The following is a 25,159-nucleotide window of genomic DNA, read 5'->3' on the forward strand; positions in this document are numbered from 1 at the left end:
ATATGTCAGCAAAGAGCATAATCATCCAGTCAAATACCCAGCAAGAAATTTTATTTTCAATTTCTTCTTCCTTCATACCTAATCTGTTTCCAAGCTCTACTGCTGTTTCTTCCTAACCAGTTGATTTTTCTCTGGTGTCAGCATCACTGCCTTGTACCTGGACCACTGTAATAGCCTCCTAACTGTGCTACTAGTCATCACTGACTCTCTCCAGTTTGTTTGTTCTCCACTATGTAGTCAGAGTGAATGTGTCAAAACACAAATCCAGTCATATAACCCCTTGCTCAAAATTCCCCTCTGGCTTCCAGTTGATTTTAGGATAAAGGGCAAACTCCATTCTGTGCCAAGAGATGTTCAGCTTCTACCATGTTCCTCTCACTCCACCAGCTCCAATGATTGTCTTCTTTCCAATCCTCCCTCCTGCCAGAGAAGCTGTGCACAGGCTGTTTTTCCTACCTGGACTATTCTTTCCTTCCACTCCTTCAGGGGTGTGTGTGTGTGTGTGTGTGTGTGTGTGAGAGAGAGAGAAATAATCCTAAGGAAGCCTTCTTTGATCTGCCTAAATGGGTAGAAGAGTTGTCTGTTTTCACCTCGTTGTTCCACGTACCTCTCCTTCAAAGCCATTGCCAAGATTATTCACTTACATTGATTCCATTATTGTTTCATTAATGATGCTAAACTTTAAGCTCCAAGGCAGGGAATGCTTTTGGATTTGGTTGCCGTTGTTTTTCCAGTAGCTAGGGAAGTGCCAGACATATATTGGGTATTTGGGGAAATTTGGGGGAGCTAGTGGATGGCCTTACCATTATGCATTTATCAAACCCAGAAACCTGGGTCATTTCGACTCTGCACATTTTCTTTCAAGGGTTTTAGTGTACCTTCTTAATATTTCTCAAGTGCATCTGCTTCTCTCCATCGCAAATGCCACTTACTGTCTTAGGTCATGAAGTATCTTGGACTCATCAATAACTTCTTAACTAGACTTCTCGCCCTCAAATTCTACCCCTGTCAATCCATTTAGTACTTTTCCACCCACCTGATTTATTGTATTTTTCTGTTTTTCATAATTTTCACTGGCTCCTCTAGAGCCTTCAGGGAAAACATTTTTATGGCACTTATACAGCATTTAGAGCTATTATTTTATGGCAATGATATAACATTTTATAGTACTTGAACTTGATTCCTCCTCCAGTCTACTCCCCACCAAGCTTTCTAGGAGACACTGGAAATAATGGTAGTAGTAGCTAAGGTTAGCTGACAAGGTCCTGGGTGCCGAGTGCTATATCAAACATTTTGCATACATTACCTCATCTAATCTTAAAACCTTTGCGATGGGAGAGATTGTCTCTTTTTACAGATAATGACTATGAAGGGCCCAAGGTCACTCCATTAGAAATGGCAGAGATAGTGTTAAAGCCTTATTTGTCTGCCCTGAGCACTATGCTATAGAAATTGCTTTGATGATCTAAAAAGTCCCAACACCATCCTGTGTTTCAATTTATTTCCACACTCATGAGGAAGAGTATTGAAGAGCATACATCTGAGTGCAAATTGGGACTCCGCCCTTTGTGGCCAGGTAATCTGTAAAAAAATAATCTTTTTTGGAATTTCGGAAGAAAGAAAAGTGAGCCTATGGAATAGACTTAGCATAGTGTCTGGCGCATAGTAGGCACTCAATAAATGTTTAAATATATATGAATGGGGAGGCTAGTGGGATGTAAGGTGAGATTCTTAGCTGTTTAAATGCCCATAATTTAATTGAGGAAAATTGGTGTACGCATAGGTCTTATGGAAGTTCAGAGAACACAGATATTTTACTCGCTTTGACTTGCAGTTAGCACACACTGAGCTTGAGATGAAATGAAGGTATGATGGTCCAGGGCAGCAGAGTCAGCGGGAAGAGTGGAAGGCTGGGATGGGCAGATGTGAGCTAATATATACAAGACAGCTAAACAGTAAGGTCCTACCGTATAGTGCAGGGAACTATACTCAATATCCTGTGATAAAACATAATGGAAAAAAAAATTTTTTTAAAGTGTGTACACACACACACACACACACACAGCCCAATCACTTTCCTGTACAGCAGAAATGAACACACCAACTATGCTTCAATTTTTTTAAAAACAGGTATATATATTAGAAGTTGTAATTCTCTACTTGAAGGTGAAGATAAACAATTCACCAACTGAAAGGATATAAGCAGTCAAGGCAAGAGTCTCCCTGGAGAAAAACAGAGCTTTTTTTTTTCCCCCACTGTACAGCAAGGGGATCAAGTTATCCTTACATATATACATTACAATTACATTTTTCCCCACCTTTTCTTCTGTTGCAACATGAGTATCTAGACAAAGTTCTCAATGCTACTCAGAAGGATCTCCTTGTAAATCTATTCTAACTTGTGTCTGATAAGCCCAAGCTCCCGATCCCTCCCACTCCCTCCCCCTCCCATCAGGCAGCCACAAGTCTCTTCTCCAAGTCCATGATTTTCTTTTCTGAGGAGATGTTCATTTGTGCTGGATATTAGATTCCAGTTATAAGTGATATCATATGGTATTTGTCTTTGTCTTTCTGGCGCATTTCACTCAGTATGAGATTCTTTAGTTCCATCCATGTTCTGCAAATGGCATTATGTCATTCTTTTCTATGGCTGAGTAGTATTCCATTGTGTATGTATACCACATCTTCCGAATCCAATCATCTGTTGATGGACATTAGGGTTGTTTCCATGTCCTGGCTGTTGTGAATAGTGCTGCAATGAACATGTGGGTGCATGTGTCTCTTTTAAGTAGAGTTTTGTCCGGATAGATGCCCAAGAGTGGGATTGCAGGGTCATATGGAAGTTCTATGTATAGATTTCTAAGGTATCTCCAAACTGTTCTCCATAGTGGCTGTACCAGTTTACATTCCCACCCAATAGTGTAGGAGGGTTCCCTTTTCTCCACAGCCCCTCCAGCCCTTGTTATTTGTGGATTTATTAATGATGGCCATTCTGACTGGTGTGAGGTGGTATCTCATGGTTGTTTTGATTTGCATTTCTCTTCTAATCAATGATGTTGAGCAGTTTCTCATGTGTTTGCTGGCCATCTGTATATCTTCCTTTTGCGCATTTTTCCATTGATTGATTGGCTTTTTTGCTGTTGGGTTGTATAAGTTGTTTATATATTCTAGAGATTAAGCCCTTGTCCATTGCATCATTTGAAACTCTTTTCTCCCATTCTGTAAGTTGTCTTTTTGTTTTCTTTTTGGTTTCCTTTGCTGTGCAAAAGCTCTTCAGTTTGATTAGGTCCCATGGGTTTATTTTTGCTCTAATTTCTATTGCTTTGACCTGAGAAAATATTCATGATGTTGATGTCAGAGAGTGTTTTGCCTATGTTTTCTTCTAGGAGTTTGATGGTGTCCTGCCTTATATTTAAGTCTTTCAGCCGTTTTGAGTTGATTTTTGTGCATGGTGTGAGGGTGTGTTCTAGTTTCATTGCTTTGCATGCAGCTGTCCAGGTTTCCCAGCAATGCTTGCTGAATAGACTTTCTTTTTCCCATTTTATGTACTTGCCTCCCTTGTCAGGGTTTATTTCCGGGTTCTCTATTCTGTTCCATTGGTCTGTCTGTCTGTTTTGATACCAGTACCACACTGTTTTGATGACTGTGGCTTTGTAGTATTTCTTGAAGTCTGGGAGAGTTATGCCTCCTGCTTGGTTTTTGTTTCTCAGGATTGCTTTGGCGATTCTGGGTCTTTTGTTATTCCATATAAATTTTTGGATTATTTGTTCTAGTTCTGTGAAAAATGTCATGGGTAATTTGATAGGGATTGCATTGAATCTGTAGATTGCTTTGGGTAGTATGGCCATTTTTACAATATTGATTTTTCCAATCCATGAACATGGAATATCTTTCCATTTCTTTACATCTTCTTTGATTTCTTTGATTAAAGTTTTATAGTTCTCGGCATATAGGTCCTCTACCTCCTTGGTCAGGTGTATTCCGAGGTATTTGATTTTGTGAGGTGCAATTTTAAAAGGTATCGTATTTTTGTATTCCTTTTCTAATATTTCATTGCTGGCATACAGAAATGCAACTGACTTCTGAATGTTACTCTTATATCCTGCTACTTTGCTGAATTTATTAATCAGTTCAAGCAGTTTTGGGGTTGAGTCCTTAGGGTTTTCTAGGTATAGTATCATGTCATCTGCATACAGTGACAGTTTGATCTCTTCTCTTCCTATATGGATGCCTTTTATTTCTTTTGTTTGTCTAATTGCTGTGGCTAGGACTTCCAAAACTATGTTGAAGAGCAGTGGTGAGAGTGGGCATCCCTGTCTTGTTCCAGATTTGAGTGAGAAGGCTTTCAGTTTTTCCCCATTGAGTATTATATTTGCTGTGGGTTTATCATAAATGGCTTTGATTATATTCAGGAATGTTCCTTCTATACCCACCTTGGCGAGGGTCTTGATCATGAATGGATGTTGGACTTTGTCAAATGCTAGAAAAACACAGCTCTAAGAAGATAATGAGAAAGGTTAGAGAAATAAAAAACAGTGGGATGGGAGTTATAAAAATCAGTGTAATGGTAGATAAAAGAAGTACTTTTCAGGAGTTTCTGCTGTGGAGTGGTAAGTTAAAGTTCTGGCATTCCTGCAGCTAACTTAAAGCTGCAGCCCAGATTCAGTCCCTGGCCTGGGAACTTCCATATGCCACAGGTGTGGCCAAAAAAGAAAAAAAAAAAAAGTATTTTCCAGATAGAGTTCTATCTGAGACTATAGAATGATGGTAGGCACAGTCCCTCAGACAATTTAATCCTCTTGTATTTTCATTTTTTTGAATTATAAATTATTTATTTTGGAGTAGCAATTAAGTTTTCAAAAGGAATGTCATTCTGGAATAATGAATTCTCAATCCTCAATTCTCTTCTAAATGCCTCCCATTTCAACCTGCATCTTAACTTAAAGAGATTTTCGATTCAGTCCTTTTTTTTTTTTTTTTTTTTTTTTTGTCTTTTCCAAGGCTGCACCCACAGCATATGGAGGTTCCCAGGCTAGGGATCTAATCAGAGTTACATCTGCCAGCCTACACCACAACCACAGCCACACAGGATCCAAGTCACGTCTGTGACCTACACCACAGCTCACGGCAACGCCAGATCCTTAACCCACTGAGAGAGGCCAGGGATCAAACCTGCAACCTCATGATTCCTAGTTGGATTTGTTTCCACTGTGCCACAACGGGAACTCCCATTCAGTCCTCTTTTAGATGAAAACCAGTCCTTATCTTTCTGGAGATGTTTTAATCAGAATAGCTTCCGAAATTGCAATTTTCTTTTTTCCTTTGTGTCTGATTTCAGTGTATGGAAACCAAAGCGCTGCAGGAAAAATCTGGAATCCTAAGCATGGATGGTGCCGATGAAAATACACTTCCTCAGTTGGCGGCAACCATCATCGCTTTGTCCCTCCAGGGTGTTTGTCTGGGACAGAGACACTTGCCTTCCCCAGACTATTTTACGGAATATATTTTCAGTGCCTTGAATAGTACGAATACTCTCCACCTCTCAGGTAAGGATGCATTTCATGAAGTTAACCTCCAAGTCACACATTCTAAATATAAACTCTGCCTGAAACAGAGGCTGAAGCACTGTGATGACTGAATGTGTCCAGGTATGTTTTAAACACCATTTTATCTCAGCATGTTGTGGGACAGCCTTTCAAAGCGCAGGGGCCCTTTTCCAGACCAACATGCTCTGATATCTATGTGATGATAAGTCAAAAATAAGTACTCAGCTCATTGGAGCAGAGCTGATGCAACTGTGGCTGGAGAGCCGAAGAGGTGGATTTTTATGACCTGCCCCTCTGCTACTTTCCTGTTTGTTACAAAGCGCTGGGCCAGGGGTGACAAATTATGGTGCTAAAATATGCATCCTGGCTGCTGTTGTGACTGCCAGTATTTTAGGAATCTGAGATAAAACGGAATATCAGCAAAGGAATTGGAATGTTTGTTTCACACATTTATTTGCACTTGACAAGATAGTAAGAGGAAATGACCAATTTTCTACATCAGAATGCCCTGCTTTGCACACCAAGGGGGCATGGTGTATCACTTAATGACCGATGGGGTTGCCAACACTTTTCCTTTTAGGAAGTCACAACATGGGAGAAAGAGACAAATGTTCCAAGGGACCAGCCACACACTCCTGATCTGGCTCAATCTTCCAAATCCCTGAGCAGAACTTTCTCTGACTTGTTTGTGTCACCCATTGAATGACTGCTGCATTTTGCGGCAGTTCATTTGTATTTGCTTTAAGAAAGGCAGGAAAGAACTCTTTATTAAGAGGAAAATTGAGGCGTTCACATTGTGGCGCAGTGGGTTAAGGATCCGGGGTTGCTGCTGCTATGGCATAGGTCATAGCTGCAGTTTGGATTCCATCCCTGGCCTGGGAACTTCCATATGCCATGGGGACAGCCAAAAAAAAAAAAAAGGATAAAAATTGAAATGTAATGAAATCATGTTACCTAGCTGTCATAAGTAGGGGAGCTAGGCCAGGGAAAAGCACTGTATGCTGAGAATAATTGTGATGTGGCACACAGGAACGGCAAAATTTAGATGTCAAATGATAGAGTTTTAGCAGTGCATTTTCCATTTCAACTGAAGGAATACAATGATTCCCTTTTACAAGAATGTGCACATGTCTGCCTCTTGAAGGCTCCATCACTCTGAAAAATAGGAAGAGCCCTCAGACTAGAATACAGATATAGTTAGAGGCAAGCTGTACTGTGAGATCCAGGCAAGTTGTCTAGATATTAACCATCATGGACTCATTAACACACCCACCTAATGGTTCATGAGAGGTGTTCAGTATCACCCATTTGGGCATAAAGCAGCCACTTGTGCATCTGAGGACTCAGAATGCCACCTCATCTCAGTGCAATCAGATGCTTATCCCAGAGACCCTGAGGCAATTTTTTTTCCTAACAATTGTCTCTAAGCTAGGGCTTTACTGCCACTGGTTGTGTTTTGGGGTGGGAGGAAAATAAGTATGGTAATTTTTTTTTTTTTTTTGGTCTTTTTGCCTTTTCTTGGGCCACTCCTGCGGCATATGGAGGTTCCCAGGCTAGGAATCTAATTGGAGCTGTAGCCGCCGGCCTACACCAGAGCCATAGCAACGCAGGATCCAAGCCGTGTCTGCGACCGACACCACAACTCACGGCAATGCCAGATCCTTAACCCACTGAACAAGGGCAGGGATCGAACCCACAACCTCATGGTTCCTAGTCGGATTCATTAACCACTGCACCACGACGGGAACTCCAAATATGGTAATTTTAAATGGTTTTTTTTTTTTTTTCTTTAAGCTTAGCTTATGTTACCATTTTATTGATTGGTAGACCACATCCACAGCATGCAGAAGTTCCTGGGCCAGGAATCAAACCTACACTAAAGCAATAACCAGAGCCACAACAGTGACAATGCTGGATCCTTAGCCCACTGAGCTCCCAGGGAACTCCTAATTTAAATTTTTTTTTTTTTATTATAGAGATTGTCAAGCACGAACAAAAGTAGAAACAGTAAAATAGTGAACATCCATGTACATGGTCTTATCCTGAACAGTTAATAGCAGTTAGATCGTCTTGTTTTCTTTTCTTTTCTTTTTCTTTTTAGGGCCACACCCTAGGCATATGGAGGTTCTCAGACTAGGGGTCTAATCAGAGCTACAGCTGCCAGCCTATGCCACAGCCACAGCAGTGCCAGATCTGAGCCGCATCTGGGACCTACACCACATATCATGGCAACGCCGGATCCTTAACCCACTGAGCGAGGCCAGGGATCGAACCCACAACCTCATGGTTCCTAGTCGGATTTGCTTCCACCGCGCCATGATGGGAACTCCAGATAATCTTGTTTTCTAGTTGCCTCCCTTCTTTCCCATCACTTGATTATTTTGAAGCAAATAATCAATCTGTAAATATTTCTGCATGAATCTCTAAAAGGGAAGGATTTTTTGGAGTTCTCCTGTGGGGCAATGTGTTAAGGATCCAGTGTTCCCACTGCAGTGGCTTAGGTCACTGCTGTGGCATGGGTTTGATCCCTGGCCTGGGGACTTCCACATGCCACTGGCATGGCTAACAAATGAAATAGAAGAGAAGGATCTTTTTTAAAAAAGCTTTTATTACCAGTACCATAGCTTAAAAAATGAATGATTCCTTAATACCATAAAATGTCCTTAATGTTTACATTTTTTTGATCTTTTAGGGGGACCACACCCATGGCATGTGGAAGTTCCTGGGCCAGGGATCAAATCCTAGCTGCAGCTGCCACCTACACCACAGTGGCTGTGCCATATCCTTAACCCACTGTGCCACAGTGAGAACGCTTACATTTTTCTGATTTTTAAAAAAATGTCTTTATTTTTTATTGAACCAGGATATAAATAAGGCCCGTAAAATGTGAATTCTTGATATGTCTCTAAAGTTTTTAAATAGATGTCATGCCTTCCACTCTATTTTGTTGCAAAGTATTTGCTATAAAACGAAGTGGATTGTTTATTCCTCTGGATTTTGCAGATTGCATTCCTACTCATTTAACACGTGTTTTTGTGTCTTGTGTTTCATGTTTATTGATTGATTCATGTTAGGTTGTTCATTTATTTGGGGATATGGTGTTAGAATTGGTATCTTCCATTAGAGGCACAAAACATCTGATTGTCTCTTTCTGGGAATTTCTAAGCTATTGATGATTGCTGCCTAGATTGATTAATTGTTTAGGGCTTACCCAATGGTGACCTTCCTTTTCTCTCAGTTCTTCTTCACTTATCACTGTGATAATTGTATAATGAAAAACCTGCCCCTCGCCACAATTTCATTTTATGAAAGTTCTTAAAGGAAAGTAAGGATAATTTCTGGATTCTTTAATTTGCTACCATTCACAGTAACATAGTTTCCTTACATCTTTCAAAGAACAACAAGCTTTTCTTTTTTATTTCACGATGATTTCATTTCTCTCAATCTGTGGTCATTTTATCCTAACTGAGACTCAGACTGCCCCTCTTTGACCAGTGGAATCTTATTCAAGGCGTTTCTAAGTCCTTTTGACAGAACCCTTAACACATTTTATATCGCCCTTGCTCTTCGGTACAAAATAATCCAGGTGGATCTTGGACATTTTCTGCTGAAGCTGGAATAATTTTTTTCTCCAAATATTTTTATCTTTATAGAAACCAATTAATCAAACTTTCCTCTTATTGCTTTTGGATTTTGAGTTATAGTGAAGGAGGTTTCCCATATTTCCAGGTTATAGAGGAAGTTACCTGTGTTTTCTTCTAGTACTTCCATGTTTGCATTTCTCTTTTATTTAGTATTAATTCTGGTGCATGTTGTGAGGATTAGATCCAGTTTATTTTTTCCATGTGACTATGCAGTTTTCTTTATACCTTTTATTTAAAATGCAATGAAAGTTATTTCCTCCACTGATTTAAGGTGCTGATTTTATATAATAAAGCAGAAAATGCAATCAGGTCTATTTCTGTTTTCTATTCCATTCTATTTGCTGACTGCTGACTTGTCTATCCATGTGCCAGTACTGTGCTATTTTACTTACAGTGATTTATAGTATATTTAAACTTCTGGTTGAGCTAGCCTTATCATTGCTCTTCTTTACAGGGTTTTCTTGGCTTGTTCATTCTTCCTAATAAACATCACCTAGATGTCAAGCTCTGGAGAAAAAAAGACATGTAATAATTTTATTATAATTGCAAAATATATAACATAGCTTAGGATAAATGAAATGTTGCATTTCTAGACCCCATAGTATGTCTTTCTATTTGTTCATGTTTACATGTGTGTTTTTGTGGAGTGTTTTATTATTTCCTTTACCTAGGTTTGAGACATTTCCTCATACATTTATATCTATGCATTTAACTTTCTTTTTGGCTCCCTTAACTGGGGTCCTCTCTTTCATTACAGCTTGTAATTAGTCTTTGTCTCTATGAAGTCTAGAGGTTTTTTGTTTTTGTTTTTGTTTGCTTTTTAGGGCCGCACTTGCGGCATATGGAGGTTCCCAGCCTGGGAGCTGAATCAGAGCTGTAGCTGCTGGCCTATGCCACAGCAGTGTAGGATCCATGCCATGTCTGTGACCTACACCACAGCTCATGGCAACTCTGGATCCTTAACCCACTGAGCAAGGCCAGGGATCAAACCCATGTCCTCATGAATGCTAGTCAGATTCTTTCCTTTTAAAAATTTTTTTTATTACATTTTCTTTTTTTCCCCCACTGTACAGCATGGGGACCCAGTTACACATACATGTATACATAATTTTTTCTCCCATTGTCATGTTGCATTATAAGTATCTAGACATAGTTCTCAGTGCTACACAGCAGGATCTCATTGTTAGTCCATTCCAAAAGCAATAGTTTGCATCCATTAACCCCAAGCTCCCAATCACTCCCACTCCCTCCCCCTCCCTCCCAGGCAACCACAAGTCCACTGAGCCACAGTGGGAACTCCTAGAGATTTTTTTTTTTTTGTCTTTTTAGGGCCACACCCACGGCATATGGAGGTTCACAGGCTAGGGGTCAAATCAGAGCTACAGCTGCTGGCCTACACCACAGCCACAGAAATGACAGATCTGAGCTGCGTCTGTGACCTACACCACAGCTCATGGCAACGCTAGATCCTTAACCCACTGAGTGAGGCCAGTGATGGAACCCACAACCTCATGGTTCCTAGTTGGATTCATTTCTGCTGTGTCACAATGGGAACTTCTAGAAAATTTTTTTGGATTAATTTTATAACTTATTCCATAGTTAAATCTTTTGTTTTATTTTTGCCATTATTTTTTAAAGTTTTTAGATATATAATCATTCCATCATCCAAACAGATATAGTTTTGCCTTTTATTTTTCAATTTGTATGTTCCTATTTTCTTTGTCATCTAATTATGTTGTTTAATAACCCCAATATAATGGCAAATAATTTGAGAATGGTCTGTACCTTTATAATGTTTTTGATTTTGCAAGAAAAGTTTGTAGGGTTTCTTCACTGAGTTTAGAGAACAAATGATGAAGAAATATATTTATAGTCCTTTAAATTTGCCCACATGTTTACATTTCTAGTGCTCTTCATTTCTTTGTGTGGACTTCAACTTACCATTCAGGTCATTTCATTTCAGCCTAAGTAACTTTATTTAGAGTTTCTTGTAAGACAGGTCCGCTACCAATGAATTCTCGATTCATTGTTTATCTGGTAATAATTTTATTTCACCTTCACTGTTGAAGGGTGGTTTTGCTGGATATTCAATTCCTATTGATAGTTTTTTCTGTCAGCCATTTGAATATCTTATTCCACTACTTTTTTTTTTTTTTTTTTTTGTCTTTTTGCTATTTCTTGGGCCGCTCCTGCGGCATATGGAGGTTCCCAGGCTAGGGGTCCAATCGGAGCTGTAGCCACTGGCCTACACCAGAGCCACAGCAACTTGGGATCCAAGCCGCGTCTGCAACCTACACCACAGCTCACGGCAACCCTGGATCGTTAACCCACTGAGCAAGGGCAGGGACCGAACCCACAACCTCATGGTTCCTAGTTGGATTCGTTAACCACTGCGCCACGACAGGAACTCCATTATTCCACTACTTTCTTAACTCCATTGTTCAAATGGAAAGTCAGCTATAAATTGCTCCTTTGTTTGTGATGAGTCATTTTTCTACTCTGCTCTCATGATACATCTTTGTCTTTGACTTTCAACAGTTTAGCTATGTCTGGGTGTGGATCTTTTGTGTTTATCCTACTTGATATCTGATGAACTTCTTGAACATGTATGTTAAGGTTTTACATCAAATTTGGAAAGTTTTTAGCCATTATTTTCTCCAACATTTTTTTCTACTTCTTTCTCCTCTCCAAGTGTCTGCTGCTATTTATAGGTTAGTGTACTTGCTCTTTCTCACATGTCTCAGAGACTTATTCTCCCCACCCCCTTCTTCAGATTAGATCATTTCTGTTAATTTATCTTCATGTTCAGTAATTCTTTCTTCTGCCATCTCATTTGCTGTTGCAATCCTCTAGTGAATTTATCATTTAATTTATTCTGCTCCTCAACTCCAGAATTGCCATTTAGACTTTTACATAATTTTGATCTCCTGACTGTAAATTGCTATTTGTTAATTTATGACTGTCATATTTTCCTTTAATTTTTCAAATATTATTTTCTTTAGTTCCTTGAACATGTTTTGATGCCTGCTTTAAAGTCTTTGTCTGCTAAATCCAACAACCCCTGGGAGTAGTCAGAGACATATTTACCGAATCTGGGTCACACTTTCCCATTTCTTTATAGGTCTTATAACTTTTTGTTGAAACTGGTCATTTAAAATAAAATACTGTAGCAATTCTAGTTTATAATTTTCCTACTACTGATGATAATATTTAGGAAAGTACCAGAGATTTTTTTTTTTTTGCAAGTGAGGAGATGAAAAAATTCAAAGAAATTCACCTTTATATTCAATTATTTTCTGTATTAATCAGTTTTAAAAATCATACAGCTGTACTAATGAAAACCAAACTGCAATCTATAAACTGGCAATCATATACCACAGTAGAGTTAGAAAACAAGGTCTAGTTTGTCCCTACAGTCTCAGCTCCTTCTCAATTCCTTTTTCTTTCCTGCATTAAACACTTCAGAGGAAAATAATTTGATTGACTTTACAGTAGAGTTGTGGTTAATCTGCTAAAAATGCATTGTGCCTCATCGGAATATTTTTCTAAGAATTAGTTCAATTTCATCTTTTATTTACATTTTTATAGGGAGCATCTAAGAAAGAATTAGTTGAGTTACCAAAAGTCACTCCATTGATGGAATTGCCCATTTCATCATAGTTCAGCCCTAAAGTTTAGCCAAGATCTTATGAGGTGATCACTATCCATGTGAGGTATAAGTGCTCTTTATTCTTTTTTAAAATGATTTTTATTTTTTCCATTATCGTTGGTTTACATTGTTTTGCCAATTTCTTTATTCTTGTTTAGAATAAAATCTTGGTTTTTCATAAGAACTTAGAAATTTACTTAGTAAAATATCTATGCTGTGGCCATGTGAAATTGTGATTATTCTGAAACTGGCCTGTCTTTATTCTGACACCAGATTTTGTATGAAATTTCTAGAGCTAGACCAACTCCTCAACACTCTCTGGACTAAAAGTGCCTGTATCAGAAAAGATAAAATCCATCAACTTCAAAGGAAACAAAACAACCAAACAATCCATGATTGGGACTACCCTAATCTATCTATATCTGTGGACCACGAGTCAGATGATGGTCCAATTTCCTGGGATCAGGTATTGTCACTATTCCTCTTTTATCATCATTTGCTACTGTCAAGGGAAGTAGCTGTGAAAATTCCATCAGAATTGTAGTAAATTTAAAGGATAATGTATATTTCCTTAAATGTAAAAATAATCTATTTCCACAGTGTGGTCAGGGTTTTTTTTTTTTTTCTTTTCTTTTACAAGTGGATCTCTGCAGACATAGACTTGAGGCCAAGATATTTATAAGAATGATCCATATATTGCTCTTTCCTCCATTGGGTCCATACTGGATGCATGAATAATTAATTCAGCAAACATATGTGAGCATTTACTGTGTGCTAGTCATCATTGTGTGCTAGTAATGGAGTTCTGAACAAAAACAGGCTCAGTTCCTAGGAGACAATGGGGTAGTGATATTATAGAAACATATTATATAAATAATAATATAAAAACTTACAATGAATGAACACTTAAGAGTTAGATTACAAAGAGATTACTTTGTGCTGTGAACAAAAGACAAATATATGTATAGTAGGCAGCACTGAGGTTTTTGAGAAGAGGTGATAGCTCAACCTATAAATATATTCATATCCTTATTTCCTAAAGTTGTATATTCACTAGTCTAACAAATAATTCTTGAAAAGGGGTTCTGTGGTCAAATCTGTTGGATGGATAAGTTAAATACTAGAGATGCATATGGCACTGTAGCCTATCAAAGTGTATGGGGAGGTCTTTCAGTAAATAAAATCCCTTAATCTTATTGAATCTGTTATTTTTCAGACTGTGATCATAGAAACCTTCCCTGCTCTAATTATGTGAAATATTAAACAATGATGCAAACTATTCCATTTAGAATGGATAAGCAATGAGGTCCTACTGTACGGTACAGGGAAGCTGTATATATATATATATATATGTATGACTGGGTCACTTTGCTGTACAGCAGAAGTTGGCACAACATAAACAATCAAGTATATTTTCATAAAAAATGAAATCTTAAAAGACGGATATTCCGTGATAATGGCTTCCATTTATTGAGTACTTATTATGCATTAGGCACTGCACAATTTTCCTGCATTTTTTCATTCAATTATTACAACAACTATATGAGGTTAGGTTATATTAGTCCATCCTCCAGATGAAGAAACTGAGGTGGAGTTGATAAGTAGTTGCTTAAGTAAAGGGAAACTGAGGATATATATGTAGGTTGTCCAGTAGCTTATGCTGGGCTCTTTACAGTGATGTTATTGTCAGAGAAATGTTGCTTTAAAGAAATGTTACAGGAGTTCTTATTGTGGCTCAGTGGGTTAAGGACCCAATGTAGTGTCTATGAGGATGTGAGTTTGATCCCTGACTTCACTCAATCCATTAAGGATCCAGCATTGCCACAAGCTGCAATGTAGGTCACAGATGTGGCTCAGATCCCTACAGTATTGCTGTAGCTGTGGCATAGGCTGAAGCTGCAGCTCTGATTTGACCCCTAGCCTGGGAACTTCCATATGCTGCAGGTAAGGCTGTAAAAAAAAAAAAAAAAAGAAAAAGAAATGATACTTTTTAAATTTATATCTTGGATGAGTTAGTGTTCCAATTAAGTGCAGTCTGTATTTTATTTCCTTCCATACTCCTAACAATAATGAATGTTGCTCCTCTAAATTATAAATACGTGATTGGGTGGTCTTACATATCTTTGCTCTTATATTTTAAAAAGTAAATTTCTGTTAATGAGGCCTTACAAAAAAGGCATCAGTTAAAGCTGATTCTTTCAAAGTCACACTTAGTGTATTCAACTGCAGGTAACAAGAGTGGCTGCCAACATTAATCCTTGAAATCTCCTTCAATGTTCTTTCAGGGCCTGTTCTTAGGAAGGGAACACATTTGTCTGATGGAGACCCTATTTGCCTAAAGAATGAAGGTTATTAAATGTAGGGGTTATCTACCTAAGGCAATTATCTTCTGAGAATAGTAATGAGCATTTTCTGTGCTGACCATGCAAAAGAAACACAACAGCCTCTTTCTCCACTCTTCTCTCTTCTAACATGCCACTCTTTGGTGACTCTCGAGGAGTCCCTAAGGTGGGGACTGGATGTGAAGATCCTGCATGTATTATTTAGACCAGTAATTCTTGCAGTGTTGTCCCTGGACCATCAGCATTAATAGCACCTGGGACCTTGTTGGAAACAGAAATTCTCAGGTCCTTGCCAGAATCCACCACATCAGAAACCCTGATTGTGGAGCCTAGCACTCTGTCTTTTAACAAGTTCTCCAAGTGGTTCTCAAAACTAGAGTTCTGGAAGCAACACTTTAAACATAAAGTTTCCACAGACATCTGTTCAAATCAACATAAGCATACAAGGATATTGAAATTTTATAAAAAGTAAATTATATGGATGAATATAAAGCTACTTTAAAGGTTATGGGCTGGGGCAATTGACATTTTCATTCTATTTTCTTCCTTATCAAAAACATTTTATCTTCTAGAATTTTGTAGAATATAATGAATCACCGTTAAGGACATTTGGATTAGTGATTTCAGAGGAATGTCATACAACCATGAGCTAAATAGCACAGGACTAGCAAGTAAATATCAAGGGCATAGAAGCTTATAATAGAAGAGCCCTACTCTACCAGAAGTTAGTGTGAGGCTGGAAACTGTTCAATTCCTCGACCGTGAACTGGGGAAAGACACACGGCCTTCTGTTCATGTTTATTTCAGCACCCTTTTATTTCCCAGTCAGGCATTTTTCAATAAGCATATTTATTATGAAGGATTCTTCATCAGAGATTTGTTGTAAGTTTTCCCTTAGTGTTGCTAGTATTCTTAAATGACGAAATCATTATGTTCCATGATTAGTAAATGGTGTAAAAGAGAATATTGTCTTTGGTGTAAATTATTTTGATAAAGGGGGGAAAAAAATCACAAGGTTAGCTTTCCACTCTTGCTTCTTGCTGTAGAAGCCTTTGGAGTTCTGGTCCGATCCCTTTCTGAGAAATGCCTTCCTCACCCATAGGGCTGAGTTCAGCAGCGGTGTTTGAATGGCATGATCTGACCTTCTATCTTTGGGGTCAAACCGATGGAATCACATAGGCAGCTGGCCCAAGAAAGCCCATCCTTGGCTTTGCCGAACCCATCAGATCTGTCAGGACTTGTAGACTCAATCCCAATCTGGGACTGAAAGGTCACTTTAGAGTTGGGGCATGCATGTATATAAGTGGCCATGTATTAATGAAAGAGAGAAGGCCAGAATCTTAAAGGATATTTACAGAGGGAAAGAGAAAGGAGAAAATACTGAGCCTGGAAGAGACAGAGAAAGAAAACGCTTCGGTCCTATCTTCCAGCTTCCAGTTGAGCTTCCCTTCAGATGTGGCTACCCCTTTTAATCTTAGATCTCTTCTATAACCTTAATACATTGTCCTTATGGTGTCTGATGATTCGAGGGGCTTCTGTTTCATGCAACCAAATATTTCCCAGTCAAGATAAAAATTTTTTAACTCTTGGAATAGTCCCAAAGGATTTTTGTGTGGGAAAACCAGGAAATGTGTCATCATTGTTTTCTGATTAGCTGTGTGCCTTTGTTTAAAATCCCTCCTTTCTACAGCATGACAAATCAGATGATCCTTATACATCACTGATTGTTTAAAAAACCTTATTGTAAAGATCACAGTGATCTTGCATTGGGGTCTTATTTCAATAAATACATCCAATTGCACTGGCGAAACTATACACTATTCTCATCTACATATTAAAACTTTTAGATGTAAGTTTTTTTTCTTTTTATGGCCACACCTGTAGCATATGGCAGTTCCCAGGCTAAGGGTCCAATCTGAGCTACAGCTGAGGCCTAAGCCACAGCCACAACAACACCAGATCTGAGCCGCATCTGGAACCTACCCTGCAGTTTGCTGCAACACCAGATACTTAACCTGCTTCAAGAGGCCAGGGATTGAACTTGCATCCTCGTGGAGACTGCCTTGGGTCCTTAAGTCACTGAGCCACAATGGGAACACAATGCATCTGCGACCTACACTGCAGCTTGTGGCAAGGACGGATCCTTAACCCACTGAGTGAGGCCAGGGATCGAACCTGCATCCTCACAGGCATGGTATCGGGTTCTTAACCCACTGAGCCACAACAGGAACGCCTAAATCAGAGAGTATTAAAGCTATGATCTCATTACCGCAGAGCTCCTGTTTATCATATGAAGTTTTAGCTTTGTTAACACAAAGCCATCCCCACTGAAAACCACCAAGAGCGTCATGGCTTCCTTAGGCTGCTGGTTAGAATACCAGCCAACACATTGCAAGACATGGTGCAACTTTTCAGGAAAGAAAAACCTAAGCAAAACTCCTACTACCTAATACTCAAAATGAAAGTGGGATATAGTTAACTTTAATCAGAGGTGAAAAAATAATCCTCAGGAATGAGTTATCGACTAAAGGTTGCAGAGAAGCACACATAGTAATAATAACATCACATGTGGACTTAAGCCATTCGGTTTTGTTCTGACTCCTCAAGGATGTAGGTGGAGGGTGAATTTGGTTCAGCGCTGAAGGTGGTAAAGATGGATGTTTTTTCTGTACAGACTTGCTTCTCTGCCAGGCAGTTGGTGGAGATATTTCTACAGAACCAGCTTTCACCCATTTCTAAAGAAGACTTTAAGCAAATGAGTCCAGGAATCATCCAGCAATTGCTCAGCTGCTCTTGCCAGCTGCCCCAGGATCAAGCAGCAGAGCTGTCACCCACCACTCTGGAGAGTAAGTTCTGGTTCTTCACTCTGGAAGCCAATGCATACAATGTATATAATAATAATGGTGACTGAAGGATACTTAGGATATACCAAGCCCAAGCACTGTTCTAAGTATTTGACACTGATCAACTCATTTAGTCCTCACAACAAGGCTACCAGCTAGAAATTATTAACTTCACTTTAGAGATAAGGAAACGGAGGCCCAGAGAGGTTAAGTGACTTGCCCAAGGACACACAGCTGCTAAATGATGGAGTTGGGATGCAAACCCAGGCAAGCTGGCCCCACAGTCCTTGTTTTCAACCACCTATGTTCTAGCACTTTCAACAAATATTTTATAGTTTGGATCTAATTTATCTAAATTGATTTTATTCCCTATATTCAACTCAATCATGGCCAACTGAAAAGTCCATCATTGAGAAGGGACATGGTATAAGGGGAAGGATGCCCATGTTGTGATGCTCTTAAACAATCTCTTTACTTCTCAAGCCTGTCTCTTTCTCTGCATGTTGGGAAAGAAGGGATTCTACAGGGCTTCCTATCCTTTTATACATCGTGGCACTTATTAAAAAATGAAGGTGGAGTTCCTACTGTAGCATAGTGGGTTAAGAATTTGACTGCAGCACTCACATCGCTACAGAGGTGTGGGTTTGATTGCCAGCCCAGTGCTGTGGGTCAAAGGATCTGGCATAGCTGCAGCTGTGATATAGGTTGCAGCTGCAGCTCAGATTCAATTCCTGGCCTGGGAACTTCCATATGCTCTGGGTGCAGCCGTTAAAAAAGAAAGGAAGGAAGGAAGGAGGGAAGGGAAGGGAAGAAAGAAAAATGAAGGCACGTTGGAGTAATCCAAAGAGGCTGCTCTGGGATGGAGGTGACCAAAGCAGGAGGTGCCAGCTTCGCAGTTGTGGCTGGCAGCCCCAGGAAATGAAGGGATCAGTAATCCACTCACCTGTAATCCATAGCATCACTGCAGTAGGTGAGCTCTATGCTAAGACTTCACCAGTAAAGTTCCAATGGGATAATATATACAAAAACGTGTCTTGTAAATTTAAAGCACCTGATATTGAAAAGACAAAAAAAAAATAATAATAATGGCCTGAGAACATCTATGATGGGTAGTAAAAATATGACAGTTACCATTTTTAAAATATCATCACTGACCTGAGGGCCTTACCTATATTTTTTTTTAGAACTGCTTTTCTTTCTCTTTGAGATAGTCTTCAGTGCCCATGATAGCAGAATTGTTCAGCTCCTTAATTCTAAACCATAATGAATTCTTCAGCAACAAGTAGTGCCTTTGAAGATTGTAACAAAAGCATGCCAACAAAAGATTTGAAGATGAACAAAAACACGCTAGGCTTATATCTAAGACTCCACATTCACTGAGAAGAAGAAAACTTCATTAAAAGCGAGCAGCTAGGAGTTCCCGCTGTGGTGCAATAGGATCACCAGCGTCTCTGCAGCACAAGGACGCAGGTTCGATCCCAGGCCAAGCACAGTGGATTAGGGATCTGATAGGTCACAACTGCAGCTTGGATCTGATCCCTTGGCCTAGGAACTCTATATGCCATGGGGTGGCCAAAATTTTTTTTTAAAAAGTAAGCAGCTAATTAGTTCAATACCTTGTGGTCAGTGAGGACTCAAAAATGGGCAAGGGGGACCCTGGGTACCAGGGGGAAGGAAGCATGGTACTCAGGAGCTTCCATGTTTATATTTCTACCACCTGGCATGATGTCTGGAAATACAGGTCATTCAGAAACAGAATTTGGGGCTGAAGATCCATGAAAAAAGTTTTATTCCCTCTTTACTTAATTTCTAGATCCTCCTAGGAAATGGTCTTTCCTCCCCAAACCCAAACATGTCATACTCCGTAAAGAACCTAGAAAAATACCACTGTCCTCAATTTAAAATCTTGCATCCTATAACTAAACAGCAAGGCTCCTGCCGTTGGCCTTTTGAAATGACAGGAATGTAAAATGTTATATCAAAGAGGGAAAAATACAGGAAGACATTCTTAGGAAAACAGAGTTCACTATGCTGAAACTCAACCCCTCAGTGGCCTCTTCAATTCAGTTTCCAGGAAAGGATATTACAGCAGTGTAGAAATCATTTCAGACTTAGTCAGAGAAGCTGCTTGGGATGGGCTAAGAATTTAATTGGTAGGTCAAGTTCTACTGTAATGATGGGAAACATTTATATACAATCTGACTTCAATCAAGATGCCATGGAGGGGACTGGAATAAGTCAGCAGAGCCTGTGGCCACAAAAGTCAGGGCTTTTATGGCTTTCAGACCGTTCTTGCCACATGAGAGCAGGTGAAATCTGACTCACAAAAGATCTGGAAAGATTTATAGGCTCTCAAGGAGTGAAACATCCATTCTCTTCCAAAAACTACATAGTAGCTGCCCTCAGGATGACGGGGAGAGCAGAGGAGTTGAAGAACTTGAAACTTTGCCTTTTTCCTGGGAAATGTCAGCCCCTAAATTGCCCTTGTAAGTTTTTGACATTTTCTGATCTTTTGTAGCCACCGTAAAAACGTGGCAACTTTGAACTTTATGAGGCACCCAGGTGCTCAGGTTAAACGTCAAAGGTCTTTAATTTTATGTGTTAGTTGAAAAGAATGACGTTACCACTTAGAGTCTATTTATGGCAGAGTGGGAAATCAAACTTGGTTAAATACCTCTGGGGATGTTTTTATAACATAGGGATTAAATTAAACTAAATTAAATTTGAGCAAAACAAAACCTCTAGGCAGGTATATGACCATTCCAAAGGATTTTTGTTATTTTTTAAAATGTGGTAAAACAAAATACATGACATTTACCATCTCAGCCATTTTAAGGGACAGTTCAGTGGTATTAAGTATTTCCAAACCCCTGTACAGTAGAACTCTAGAACTGTTTCATCTTGTAAAACGGAAACTCTATCTACTGGACAAACATTTTATGGAGGTTCCCTAGCAGCAAAGAAGTAATAGTTAGAGTAGGAAAATTGAAGTTTGAAAGTTTTTTGCCTCCTCTGAATATACCACTAACCTTAATATTCGATCCCCGTCTAATTTAGAACGTAATCTTTAATAAAAGTCCTTTTAAAATCATACAAGCTTATTACTAGCTAGTATCACCAATATGAATCTACCGTAGAGAGTGAATGTTCCAGAATACTGCTAGAATGATGAGACTGGAACATCTTCAATTACAACAAACTTTAAGAGGGTAGCTTCTTAAAATCTACAATGGACTTTAAGTGGTTTGATATCTGTGCTGTTTAACTTGTTACTTACCTGTAGTCACAAAAGGAAATGATAGTTTAATTTTGGAATTACCTGCTTTCATTGTTTTCACACCGGTTTGGCATGACTTGTGACTAATTTCTAACAAAGTCAAAACAGAATATTTTCTCTGAATATCTAGAACCAAAGGAAGATGGTGTGTGAATAGCTTTTTATCCCTAAATGATCTGTACTTGACTCCGGAAGCCATTTCTTTCTCTTTTAATCTTTCTCTTTCCTCTCTTTCTTTACGCTTTTATTTCTTCTCCCCTTTACATATTTGTTTCTGTTTTAGTAATTGTAAAAAAAAAAAAAAACCAGAAAACAAAACCCCTACACTTTCCAAATATTTTTTTAAAAATCTAGATGCATAGAAACATGGAATACATGTTGGGGGTTATAAAAATTATTGCAATAATCAACAAAGTACACTGTGCAAATTTATAGTATCATATCCATTACACTTTCGAAGTGATCGGTTTTTATCAATACAATTACTTATTTTAGTCACTGAGAATAATAAATACTTTTTTTTCTTTTTAGGGCTCCATCTGTGGCATATGGAAGTTCCCAGGGTAGGGGCTGAATTGGAGCTACACCTACCAGCCTACACCACAGCCACAGCAAAGCCAGATCCAAGCTGCATCTGTGACCTACACCACACCTCATGGCAACACCAGATCCTTCACCCACTGAGTGAGGCCAGGGATCGAACCCAAGTCCTCATGGATACTAGTGAGGTTCCTTACCACTGAGCCATGATGGGAACTCTAGAATAATAAACACTTTTGACATCGCAAATAATCACGAGAATTTTTGGAAGAAAGTACTTATTTTCTCCACAAATAAAGATCTACGATGGCCCAAAATATATGCTCCTTCTCTAACACACTTCCTTGCCTTCAAAAGGTTTAAATGGGATTGGATGAAAAATATTAAGTGTCTGCCAGTACTGGAGGTTGTAGTTTAAAGTGAGAGAGCAGCTCCCTGGTGACCTATTGGTTTAAGAATCCAGGGTTGTTGCTGCTGTGGTGGGGATTTAATCCCTGGCTAGGGAATTTCTGCATGCCACAGGTGCAGCCAAAATAAAAATAAATAAATAAATAGCATTTATTAGAAAAAAGTCAAGTGAGAAATTATTTTCCTTGTGGGTAAAAGGTAGGCTGTTTCCCTGCTTGAGCCAATGATTTTTTTTTTCCCCCAACACCATGGCATGTGGAAATTCCTAGGCTGGAGAACAAATGCCTGCCAACAGCAGCTACCCAAGCCACTGCAAAGACAATGCCAGCTCCTTATCTTGTGCCACAGGAGAACTCCTTTTATTTGTTTGCCATTACAGTGATTTTTTTTTTTTTAATAAGGGGTTGACAGGGTACCTTCAAAGCAACAAGGTAATTTGGTCAAAGTTTTTTCATTGTTTTCCTTACCAGTTAAAACCAGAAAACCTTTTACCCAATAGAGCACTCACAAAGGAATCTCACATCCCCATTAGCTGGATTGCAGGGTGGCTTCTTCTGAAGTGCCCCCTCGTGGAGGTTCTTGGAGAGACCTCTGATGTTTTTTGCAATCTCCTTTTGACCTAGAATATGGCTACAGCACGGTGGCTGTGACCCTGCTCACGCTGGGCTCTATGCTGGGGACAACCCTGATCCTTTTCCACAGCTGCGAGGAGAACTATAGGCTCATTCTACAGCTGTTTGTGGGCCTGGCTGTTGGGACACTTTCTGGGGATGCCCTGCTCCACCTCATCCCTCAGGTAAGCTGCTATTTTCTGCTTCAGATGGAGTGTTTCTCATTTCTCTTGAAGTTTAGCCCCGGGAGGTGTTTGTGCAGAATGTCACAGTGGCTGGGATGCATACCTTCTGTGGCCAGTGTGTTTCTTGGAAATCAGTATTATTTCTCATAGGAGAACAGAGCTAATCAGTAGATTTACCACATTATTCTTATTTGCGAAATTAAAAAAAATAGGTGATCAGCTATTGATTCCTATTAAGAAAAATTCAGGAAGTGTATACTATGTATCTATACATAAAAACGAGAAATTTGGGAGTTCTCCTTGTGGTTTAGGAATAACGAACCCAACTATCCATGAGGATGTGGGTTTGACTGCTGGCCCTGCTCAGGTTAAAGATCTGGTGTTGCCGCAAGCTGTGGTGTAAGTGGCAGATGTGGCTTGGATATGGTGTGGCTGTGACTGTGGTGTAGGCCCACAGTGGCTGTTCTGATTCAGCCCCTAACCTGGGAACTTCCATATGCTGCAGGTGTAGCCAAAAGAGAAAAGAAAAAAAAAAAAAAATGGGCAACAAGATGCATTGTTTTAGCCCTCAATCCTTATCAGATCCATTCTCTGCCCTAGAAGATTGCACTTCCTCAGCTCCGTTGCAGGCTGGATTGTTCTCCTGGTTCCCCACCCCTTCCCCCATTGGGGGCATTAAGAGAAAAGCCATAGTAGGAGGAGAGAGAGTGAGAGAGTGGCAGGGATATTTTTTCCCTGTTCCCTCCTTCTAGCACTTGCTCTAAAAGCCTCAGATTACCTGCAATACCGCAGGCCTCCTCCCCTGGCTCCACCTCCCACTGAGCTTCCAGAACATTCTTGCTCACCTTTGCCCTTTGCCCTTGCAACCCTAAGAATGGTAATGGTTCCCTGTAGGGTTGTTGCTAGTTTCTGGGTGTCTCATTATCCCTTATTTCTGCCCTTGACCCTGCTCACCCCTCCGCCCTAGCATTAACCTCTCTTCATCTGAACCATCACGGTGAATTTCTCTTTCTTGCCCAACTTATTAGCGTCCAGATTTCCTGTAAGAAACATGCAAGCTCCAGGAAGCTGGCTTTTTGCTGAAGGCTCTGAAAGCTCTTTTATTTGTCAGAAATGAAAGGACCAGACCCTGAGAAGCCGAAGATTTCAGGGAGAAAGATCTTGAGATGCAGTTATCTATTCCCTCTGAAATCTCGCAGGATAGATAATGACAAGCAAATGGTTTTCCTCCACTTCTCTCAAAACCAACATGTACAAATTTTCCACAAGCCTCTCACAATTTCCTCCAGGGTCACTCTTGTGGCTCAGAGGCTCAGTAATTATTAGACATTCTGAATATTGCCAAGTGAGCATTGGAGAGATAAAACAAACCATTATTAGTTTTAATTTCCCTTGTAATCTTGTTTTCTGGAACTCTTTCAGAGCGTCTTGGTGTGAGGCGGTGGCCGATGCCTTTCCTAGGTCACTGCAGTGGGCACTTCACTGCCCAGGGTCCTTGGAAATAGGAACAGGCTCTTAAGCTGCCTGGGTTCCCCCAGTGGGGGAGGGTGCAGCTCAGGGCAGCAGGGTGGACATGGGGTGGGTGGGACTGTCAGCTGGCCCTGCAAAGACATACTGCAGAGGGGCACTTAGCTGGGTTTCACTTAGAAGGTAGTCGCTTGACTTGAGGAAGGCGATGAGGACACAAGTTATTGGGAAGAGAAAGAAAGAGGCAGGACAAGTGAGGTGGAAAAGCCAGAAAAATTAGTGGTTCCCGAATGTAATCCAAGTCGAGTGTTTAAAGGCCTTTGCAGAAGGAAGAAAAATGCCACTGTCATGATTTCTCCTGTTAACTAGTTAAATTTATTCAATTCTAAGGCCTACATTTCCTTCTGAAGTTGTGAGGTTTGCTTCTGTTTTGTGACATTACAGCGTCTTCTATTTTGTGAAATAATGATCATTACAAATATTAAGTGGGTATCCCTAAAGAAAAAGTTGCTTTTATATGTCCTTGTTTTTAGTTCTCTCCATAAACTCAGTATATTTTCATATATTCTTTTGATTTTTTATGGTCTATATTTATGCACATTCATAGTGTAATAAAATCAGATGCACGAATTTCTCTCTATTATACC

At 39.6% G+C, this 25,159-nt stretch overlaps 1 protein-coding gene across 3 annotated transcripts in view; it reads left to right on the top strand.

The window, feature by feature from the left end:
* Window positions 1-25,159, top strand: part of SLC39A12 (solute carrier family 39 member 12) — an 80,754-nt gene that overhangs the window by 19,346 nt on the left and 36,249 nt on the right. For all 3 annotated transcript variants that reach the window (XM_003130728.5, XM_003130727.5, XM_084980208.1), the window contains 4 exons: window positions 5,339-5,546; window positions 13,133-13,305; window positions 17,856-18,027; window positions 22,873-23,045. In XM_003130728.5, the coding sequence (XP_003130776.3) occupies window positions 5,339-5,546; window positions 13,133-13,305; window positions 17,856-18,027; window positions 22,873-23,045 (726 nt within the window). The remainder of the gene's footprint in view (window positions 1-5,338; window positions 5,547-13,132; window positions 13,306-17,855; window positions 18,028-22,872; window positions 23,046-25,159) is intronic.

Source organism: Sus scrofa, chromosome 10, assembly GCF_054392235.1.
Source record: "Sus scrofa isolate SSC_HxYL_T2T_F1_AM1 chromosome 10, Sscrofa_HxYL_maternal_Yorkshire_Landrace_v2.0, whole genome shotgun sequence".
In the NCBI taxonomy this organism is placed as follows: Eukaryota; Metazoa; Chordata; class Mammalia; order Artiodactyla; family Suidae; genus Sus; species Sus scrofa.